A 9,965-nucleotide genomic window follows, 5' to 3' on the forward strand; every position below is an offset into this window, starting at 1 on the left:
TGATGGCAGGAGCAGGAACATAAGGAGGGGGACAGAGCTCCTCCTCAGGAGCAGAAGGGGAGGGAGGCAGGGGGCTGAGGCCGCCCTCCTTTAGAGGGAGAAGGGCAGGGAGCATTGAGGCTGGTGACAAAATAGGTATCATCCAAATGGGGGCTTCTTGACCAGGTATTGCCACGTGGTGATATATAGAACTTGGTCCAGGTGGCCCCAGGGCTCAAAACCTACAGCCTTCACCCTGTAAATGATGGGGAGATGGAAGGTCCCCCTCCTCAGGCCATCCTACTTTATAGATGGGCCATTTGTTCCTGCAAAAGATGGTTAGTTTGTGGGGACCAGAGTCTTCTGAGACTAGGCCAAAGTCTTTAAAATGGTTCAGGACCAAGCCCAGTGGGGCACTTTGTGCCTGTCCCATCCTAGAAGTTTGTACGAGGAGGATAAAAACCACAAATAGCACAAATATGTTTAGGGTGTCCTACCTGGTGACTCCCCACTCTTCCTATTTGTTTTGGTCTACAAGTGTCTCATTCACTTCTTCTTTAGCTCAGACTCTGTAATTGTGGATAGGCTAGGGAAAGAGTGGATGTCCCAACTTCCTTTGTCATTAAGACTATGGCAGATAATGAGTCACTACATGCTAGGGGAAATGGGCTATGTTTTGGAGGATAGATACTACAGGGCAAAACTAAAACAAAACAACAACAGCAAACCCACCAGGAAATGTTCCTGAGGACAGAAAGACTTAAAAACAACAACAACAACAAAACAACAACATAAACCTCTCTAGCGAGATCACTGCTTCCTCTCTAGCGAGATCACTGCTTCCTCTCTAGCGGGATTACTACTTCCTCTCTAGCGGGATCATTGGTTCCTTTCTCCCTCATGCTTCTTTTTCCAACTTGGCACAAAACAGACCTGAGACGCTATGACTTTCAGAACCGATGCTCAGAGTATTTCTTGTTCCCTCGTTCTTTTTAAAAATTATCATTCCCCTGTTGTTTCCTTTCTGGATATGTCTTCCCAAATGATAAAGGCACTTCATATCACATCTTCACGTAGTTCCCTGACCAGTCCACAAAAGGTTTCAAAGGCGCATCAGAATTTTGTCTTGATTCCAAACAAAATACATGGCCTCTGTGTCTGACGAGTATTTGGAGGTTGTCAGAACCTGAGAGCAGGAGCGGGCCACGCTGTACGGGCCTGGAAAGGTTACCTACGATGTGTCAAGAGATAGCTCTGGGCATAGCAAACATGGGCACAAAAACATTTTGGAAAGTTTTTTTGTTTGTTTTTGTTTTGTTTTGTTTTTTGTTTTTAAGAAAAGGAAAATCAGGAGCCTTTTAGGGTGCCCTAGTTAGGGGTAAGGAATCTGAGGGAAACGCTAGCCTTTCCTGTATCCTAGGTTTCCAGGGAGTCTGGTTCCGGTGGCTAAGCACGCTCTCTGACAGAGGCAAAGGCAGTGAGTGACCCTGAATAGGCGCGGAGGGGGTGTGGTCATCAGTTCTTGGGAGTGGCCAGTGGAGTTTGGTCAGCGGTGCTGACAAACAGCTGCAGTCGGAGCCCGAGCGCAGGCGCTGGCGAGTGGAAAAGCCTCTGGCGCAGGATCTAGCGGCTGCGAGGTTGCAGGTAAGCAAGGGCGCAGAGTCGGCTGGAGCGGAGCCTAGGGTGGGAATGGGGGTGTTTCTGCAGCGCATGCGTCCAGGGCTGGGGGTGCGGTCAGGTGTCCTTGCTCCTTCTCCCTCGAGAGGCCTTTCGCAGGCTTGTACCTCCGCCGGCCTTTTTTTATTATAGTGACACCATGCCGCAGCCCGAACTCTGCTTTCCACTCGGCGGTCCAGGAGCTCCGCATTCCCTGGGTGATCCCCAGCCTCTCCGAGAATGCGGTCTCCCGGGAGCCGAAGGGTAACCTCAGCTTCGTTGAACTCAACTGTGGTCCTTCTTGCCCGGGTCCAAATCTGTAACTGCTCTAAACGGAGATCTTTGGTGCATGGGCCCGGCCACTCTTCAGTCTGAGGGCGGACTTTAAAAAGAACCTTTTGTTTTCGTTCGAAGGTCGTCGAAAGCAAGCGGTTAAATCTTGTTTTCTCATCAGTAAAGGGAAAGGACTTATTTCACAGGGTGGTGGTGAGCACTAAGGTAGCTCATGTTTGGTCTCCCAGAATGTGGAAAACAGCAGATGTTCCGGAGACCCACCTCAGGGCTCCTTTTCTCCAGTTGCCCCCGAACCCCTGGCGGATACACCGAGTGACCGCGTCAGAATGACAATCGCGGGCGCTCACAACATTTGCTGTTAACCTTCTGGGGAGACTAAGAAGGAGTTACCTCATTATGCCCCAAACATGCTGAAAAATGTTTGGCGTGCACTTTGCTATAAATGAAAAACCTTCCTTTTCACTGAGCAGGTTGAAAGAAGTAGAAGGAAACAACAACAACAAATGAACTTTAGGGTGGGAGTACCGCAATGAGCCAGGGATTTGGGATCCTGGAATAAGTTGTAAAGAGAGGGAGGCCATTGTAGGTGAAGCGGCAGGTCTGAGAGATTTCAAGAGCTCTGAAGTGCTCCTCAGAACCAGCAGGTGGCTGGGAGGGGCCTTTCCATTGTGATGGTGTTGTGCTTTGTCCCTAGGTGCTGACGTAATTATTGCTTTGAACTGAAGAAATGACTTTTGGGTGTCTGTTGTAGGCTTAGCTACAGCATGTCCAAGCTCGTAAGGGCATACAAGCAGGCCCACGAGGCTGCTAACACTGGGTTATATTAAGCCTTCCAGACCTTGATAAGACACATTCAAAGTGATTTTGTGACTGCCCTGTTGTCTGGGGACAGGTAATTTCCATCCTTCTGGCTTTCTCAGAACTTCCTATAGGATGATAATGTTGCAGCTTTATTTTCTATGACATACTCAGCCTTAAAATACAGCAGCCCCAGGCTCCCTGTGGTAGCAACCCAGGGTTGAAGGTGTCTATGAATCCTATGGAAACTGCTGGGGTTAAAATCTTCAGTCTGGCTGGAGATGTGGCTCAATGGTAGTTCTGCATGATGGCCTGGTTTCCTTTCTTCATATTGTAAGAGTAAGAGAAAGAAAAGAGGCGGAAGGGAGAATATTATGCAGGTTTTGTGTGTGTGTGTGTGTGTGTGTGTGTGTGTGTTTCCTTAGCTGCATTTATTTTGGAAGCTGAATTAAAATCTCCATTTACGGTCACGGTTACGAGCTCAATCAGTCTATGCTTGAATGCTGACCCACCATTTTCCAGTAATGAGGTTGCTGGTTATAGCAAGTTTTTTTGAGGGGAGGGGTTCTGGTTTTTGTTTGGATTAGGGTCTAACTTTATTGACCAAATGGATCTAGAACTCTCTGGTTCATATGTCCTTCCCACCTCAGCCACCCAAGTATTGAGGACAATAGGCACACACCAACAGGCTTGGCTTTAAGTTAGTTTTTTATTGCTGCCAAATGAATAAAAAAAATTAGCTTACAACACAAGTTAAACAGTTCTTTCATCTGACTGGGGGCTGACTAGAGTCCACATAGTGAGCTAAAATCGAGATAGCAGCCTGGTTTCTCCCTGGAGGCCCAGAGGGTTCCATGTCCTTACTCATTCAAGCATGAGCAGAACTGACACCTTTGTGACTGGAGACCCCAGATCTGATTTCCTTGAGAGGTGTCTGTTACTGAGCACTCTTAGCTTCTAGAGGCTCTGAGTATGCTGTGGCCAATAGAGTTCTCCCTGTTCTCAAAGTCAGCAATATTAAGATGAGTTTGTATTGTTCTTATCTCCTACCTCTGCCTCTGTTTCCTGGTGTCTCAGAATGCGACTCAGGAAGGTTCTACTACCCTTCCTCTCCCTTCTGAGCATCCTGTGATTACACTGGGACAATGGAGTCATCCACAATAATGTACATAACCTTAGGGTCATTTAAAGGCACCACCAGAGCCTGCCTGTAGTCACAGGTTTTAGACTTAGGGTCTGGGTGTGTGGGAAAGAGACGTTACTTTGCCTGCCTGTAGCTGCTGCCTTGGAACCAGCTCTCCTTGGCTCTGTCGCCTAAGTGCAAGAAGAGCTTGCATTTACCTTACATTGTAGTTGTAAGGATTACATTGGTATGTCAGGAATGCTAACACTAGCCTTGGGCTGTAATACCTTCCTCCCCACCCCCCAAACAGAAGTTACCTAGCAATCAGGCTTTGTTTAGTAACAAGTGGCATCAAGTGTTGTAATCGCCTAGGCCCGGAAGAAAGAAACTTCTAATTATTTAATTAACTCTAAGCTCATTTTACTGCCCATCTGGGAGAGTCGCTGTCAACCCTTGTGCTAGGTCACTGCAACCCACCGGTTCTCAGTGTGGCCTCTAGGAACATCTGCAGCCCTTGGGAACTGTGAACACCGCATGTTGTTATGCTGTGGTTTAGGCCTACCCAGACTCTAGGGTGGAGTCCAGTGGTCCTATTCATCATGGTCAAAGAAACTGAGAACCAGCGTTCAAGACCTCTTTTATGTAGTCCAGGACACCACACACCTGCTCACTGTGAGCTCCTAAGGTCCTGCCTTAGGGGGTGACTGGGAAGGGGTAAAGGTACTTCACAATAGTAAGTATGCTCTCAGAAAATTCCTTAAGCACTCTATCATAAATCATTTGTAGAATGACAGGTGCTTTCCATCTGATTCTTTGGATTTTTTACATGTCCATGTAAGTAAATAAATTAATGTATTTTTTTTTTAAATAACTTGTATTTGGGAAGCTGGATTCTTTTCTTTCTTTTTTAATGGACCGCCATATTACAGTCACACTGCATTTTCTATCTACCAATATGACAAAAGTATTTGCTACCCACAACTTTACAGCAACTTAGTCAGTCAAGCCTGTCCCTTTTGGGTTTCCCTTGGCTGGCAATGAATAAATAGTTTTCATGTTGAATTTATCATAGTATGATTTTTCTTTTACTATAGCAGCCTTTTGACTTTCTCTCTTGAAGTTTTAAAGTTTTGTTTATTTCATTATTTGTTGGTATTAATGTACTGTGGAAACTTTGTGGAGCTCGGAGGACGACTTGCGGAGTTGGGTCTCTTTTTCTACCATGTGGACCCTGGTTCTCTTTTTCTACCATGTGGACCCTGACTCTTTTTCTACCATGTGGACCCTGGTTCTCTTTTCCTACCATGTGGACCCTGACTCTCTTTTCCTACCATGTGGACCCTGACTCTCTTTTTCTACCATGTGGACCCTGAGTCTCTTTCTCTACCATGTGGACCCTGGTTCTCTTTTTCCACCATGTGGACCCTGGTTCTCTTTTTCCACCATGTGGACCCTGACTCTCTTTTTCCACCATGTGGACCCTGGTTCTCTTTTTCTACCATGTGGACCCTGACTGAACTCAGACAGTGAGGCTTGGCAGCAAGCATCTGTAATCTGCTGAGCCTTCTTGCAGGCCCTACTTGTTTTGTTTCTAATCTCTCACTGTCTTCTAAAGGAGTCTTGTAGTGTCTTTACTCTATGACTTCCACTGTCATAGAGAACAATTAGAGGAAGTGCTTTCTGATGTGCTCACTCTGCAGAGTACCTGCATGGGGCAAGGCAGGGTAAAGGGTCTCGTTTAGAACGTCTAGAATGCAGGGATGTAGCTCAGTTGGTACAGTACTTACCTAGAAGATCCAAAGTGTGTCCCTCATTGACCCTAGAGCCCTGCCTAGGAAATATGGAGACTGACCCCATCTTCTTTTCTCCGTGTCCCCTTTTTAGTTTTTAAAATGGTCTATACAATAGCCCTGGTTCCTCCAACATTTCCCCTGGTTTCAACAGTTGATATTATTTTATTTACATTGGAAGAAATTCAGAGATATAGTGTCCTGACTGAAAGTGTAATTTCCAGGTCAGGTCTGAGCCTAGGACAATGTAGATTCCAGAATTGTATATTAATCTTCATGTTTGTTTCTTAAAGTGCCACTTGACATTCTAGTCTGTGTTGAATTTTTAAATTGTGTGTGTGTGTGTGTACTAGATTGAACCCAGGGTCTCTGGTCTCAGGTCTCATGTATGGTATATCCTCAGCCTTATAAAAATTTTTTTGGTTTGGCATTTTTGTTTGTTTGTTGATTCACTTTTGTTTCTTGTTGTTGCTTTGTTTTGGTGGTTGTTGTTTACGTTTTTGATCTGTGGTCTTGCTAAGGTGCTCATGTTGTCCTTGAACTCACTCTAGTCCAGCAGGCTTTAAAGCGTGGCCTTCTCGTCTAAGCCTCCCAAGCAGCTGAGGTTGCTGGCCTGTGGCAGCAGGCAGGCCTGCTCGAGTCTTTTATATCTTATTCCTATAGAAAATGATTATTAACCACCTTACAAATTACAAACTGAAATAAACAGTTTGGCTGTTCTGAGGTTATATAAATTGGAGACAAATTGATATTTTAAAATAGTGTCACTCTTTAGGATTACTAGACACTCATCCAGGCCTCATCTTTCCCAAATATGGGAGAATGATTAAATAACTGTTTCAGATCAGACATAGGGGTCTATACATAACCCCCACACACACACATGTAAACATGAAACATCCTTTATCTCTACTAGCCAGTTCAGAGAGCTAGTATATTTTTTTTTATATCCAACCAGGTAGGGTAATAGAAAAATAAAAAGAAACTGCACATGAAGTGCATATGCATATATGTCAAAGGGCCTTGTGCATTGACGTCAAAACAAAGCCACGGCTACGTTTCCAAGGATGGAACGCTTGTGTGTGGTGAATTGGAGGCAGACTGGCCATCAGCTGGAAGCTGCACTGGAGATGCTCTAGCAGGTGGAGGGTAACAGCCAAGCAGGATAACAGGCCTTCCTTCCTCCCAGGCCTTCCTTCCTCCCAGGCCTTTCTTCCTCCCAGGCCTTCCTTCCTCCCAGGCCTTCCTTCCTCCCAGGCCTTCCTTCCTCCCAGGCCTGCCTTCCTCCCAGGCCTGCCTTCCTCCCAGGCCTGCCTTCCTCCCAGGCCTTCCTTCTTCCCAGGCCTTCCTTCCTCCCAGGCCTTCCTTCTTCCCAGGCCTTCCTTCCTCCCAGGCCTTCCTTCCTCCCAGGCCTTCCTTCTTCCCAGGCCTTTACATTTTGTAATGTGAAATTCCCCCCCACCCCCAAGTGTATTCTATAATGAGCCAAGCGTTCGTTGTTTTTATAATTAGAAACCACGAGGGGGGGGGGAAATTTCACATTATACATTTCCTTTTTAATAGTCATAAATCATTATCTATATTTTAGTAACTCCATTTCAGAATTCCCAAACCAAACACTCAATAAAAAATGTTTGTACCATTGGGAGGGTCAAGGAAGCCAATCCATCTAAACCAAGTGTCATTTACGAGACTTGTCCAGAAGCCTCGACGACTCCTTCTTCTAAACATGCCTGGATTGCTGGTACTGCTGCTGCTGCTGTTATTATTATTATTATTATTATTATTATTATTATTATTATTATTATTAAAATTAAAAGTAAAAAGATGCTACTGGCAGGCAACCAGCTAGGCATAGGAAGCAAACTAAGAATCTGAGGACTACCTTAGATGAGGACCTCAGATCTCTAAGAATCTGAGGACTACCTTAGATGAGGACCTCAGATCTCTTTTGCTCATCTGTTCCCTAATGCTGAGGTGGCTAACCTCACACTTCCCACGAACACCCTCTCTCTGCCTGGTTTCTTACTCTGGGGTACTGTGTGAGTTCTTAGTCTCAGTGGTAGTGACAGCTCCTCTTCCTCCTCTTTAGGGTGCCTTCTTTAGCCACACAATGCCCCTCGCAGTACATCTAACAGGTCCCACACCTACTGGATCAAGAGTAGAGTCAGAGGTAGCACACAGCAAATAAGTGGCCACAACAGCCCGAGAACTGTTCAAGACTGTGTTCAGAGAACTCTAAAGTAGACTTAGAAGCCCCATCCTTGATCAGATCTCTGTTGGTCTTTCCAGTTCCTTCCACTGTGCCTCATCACCGTGCACATCTGGGACAGCGGTTGTGTGTGCTCTCACAGTGTTATTTATGTTGGCTACGTTTCCATGGGAAGTTTCCTAGTGTAAGAAGCTCCTGCTGTTCTGATACCTTCCCAGTGTCTTTTGGGATGCAGAACTACCTTCCCTCCTGCCCGACCCAGCTGGTCCATACTTCCTGAAGGCGTTCGAGGCCCTCCTGTCTATGTGAGGACTTCTGGTCTACACACCCCCTCTCTTCCCTCCCTGCAGTAGTTAATCTCTTCCCCAAGCTCTGCCTAACCTGAGGCTGTAAATCATTCTCTGTACTCAGATTCTTCCCAGCATGAGTAATAAGCAGGAAGCTGACACACACTGAGGGGATAGGTGGGACTCTGTTTGTAAGGAAACAGGCCAGGCCCTGTTTTCCTTAAAGTACATACACCTCATGGTGGCTCAGCATGACTCAACCGGACAATGTAGATATGGCCGTTTTTTAGTTTCTCACTCTTCTCCTGATTGAGGCCAGTAGACTTTCTTCAAAGACACGAAGCTAGCTGGGCGGTGGTGGTGGCACATGCCTTTAATCCTAGCACTTGGGAGGCAGAGGAAGGCGGATTTCTGAGTTCGAGGCCAGCCTGGTCTACAGAGTGAATTCCAGGACAGCCAGGGCTATACAGAGAAACCCTGTCTCGAAAAACCACAAAAAACAAAAACAAAAACAAAGACACGAAGCTGATGGCACACCCCGAACTTCAAATTCCTTAACACTGAAGACATAGGTAGCTTTTCTCATCACCGACTCCATGTCTGCAGGGTCTGAGCCTTGGCCTGTGGTCTCAGGAGAAAACCATGTAGACCCCCATGGTGTAAATGACTTGTCCTCTCTCTGTTTCAGAGTGGGTCCCAAGGTATGCACTTCTTAAATCTACTCCCAAAAGTTGCCATGGAGGAAGGTTTAAAACCATCAATGCCTTGGGTTCTTTTTGTTTTTGTTTTGTTGTTGCTGCTGTTTTGTTTTTCTGAGCGATAGGCATTTCCAGGCATTTCCATCCTTGTCTTCTTGCCTGTTGCTTGTTACTAGCCACCTTTCCATTTGTGCAGAGAGAACTAATTATCCAAGTTACCTAGTAGCCACTCTCTTCCCTAAAGTACACATAGGCCTTCAGTGTACACACAAGCCTTCTGTTTACACACAGCCCTTCTGTGTACACACATGCTTGCCTTCCAGAGGTCTGCTTGGACCCTGTATTCAGTGGCCTGGCTTAGGGAAAGGGTACCCTTGTTCAACCAGTAGCTTGGGCAGGGCCATGAGAACTGAAGCTGAAGCTACCACGTGAATCGGTTGTCTCACATTTTTGTTAGACACTTATGGGAAGATAGTAGTTTCTCCTTTTTGCAGTACTGAGTATCAAACCCAGGGTCTTATGCATGCAAGATAAGCATCCCTGGCCCAGGGAAAGATAGATTTATTCCCTGTGTGGTCATGAACACCGACTTCTATGGACTAAGCTTCTTATATATTGAGGGTCAGAAGTGAATTAGGAGGAGTTCCTGCATAGCTGCTCTTCTCAGGACGAACATTTCTTCACTACCTGAGGTCTTGAAGCAAGAAGAGAGGACTATTACAGCCCTACTAAGAACTGCCCTTAGTTTATGCATCCTACCCCAGTGGAAGTTTCTTGCCTGTTCTGTTAGCTTTCTGTGCATTTCCCAAGGCCTCCTTGGATTCTAGCTGGTGGTTTTGGAAATACCTGGAAGGTATCTTTGGTCAGTGACAACTCTTGTTCATTCCAGATTTGGTGGAGCAGCACCATGAGAGCTCAGAGGGGACTCATTGTACTCCTGCTTCTTCTGGCTGTCCTCTGTTCTACAGGTGAGTGACCAGGACCCCCTCAATTGCCCCTGGACATGATACTCCTTTTTCTGATAGTCTGAGCTGGTGCCACTGGCCTCCTGCCACGGACTGGGATTTCTCGCGGGGTCCCTGTTCCGCGGGACAAAGGATTCTGGCCAGGTGGGCACGGGATTCGGCT

General features: G+C 46.3%; 1 protein-coding gene across 2 annotated transcripts in view; it reads left to right on the forward strand.

Moving 5' to 3' along the window:
* Positions 1–1,490: 1,490 nt before the first annotated feature.
* Positions 1,491–9,965, forward strand: part of Cd59 (CD59 molecule (CD59 blood group)) — an 18,031-nt gene continuing 9,556 nt past the window's right edge. Inside the window, exons 1-2 of one of the 2 annotated variants that reach the window (XM_031371200.1) lie at positions 1,491–1,623; positions 9,727–9,805. In XM_031371200.1, coding sequence (XP_031227060.1) covers positions 9,745–9,805 — 61 coding nt within the window. In that variant the 5' untranslated portion in view covers positions 1,491–1,623; positions 9,727–9,744. Of the gene's footprint in view, positions 1,624–2,641; positions 2,822–9,726; positions 9,806–9,965 lie in introns of those variants that run through there. The other variant, XM_031371201.1, reaches the window with a different exon arrangement.

This window comes from Mastomys coucha, unplaced genomic scaffold (assembly GCF_008632895.1).
Source record: "Mastomys coucha isolate ucsf_1 unplaced genomic scaffold, UCSF_Mcou_1 pScaffold15, whole genome shotgun sequence".
In the NCBI taxonomy this organism is placed as follows: Eukaryota; Metazoa; Chordata; class Mammalia; order Rodentia; family Muridae; genus Mastomys; species Mastomys coucha.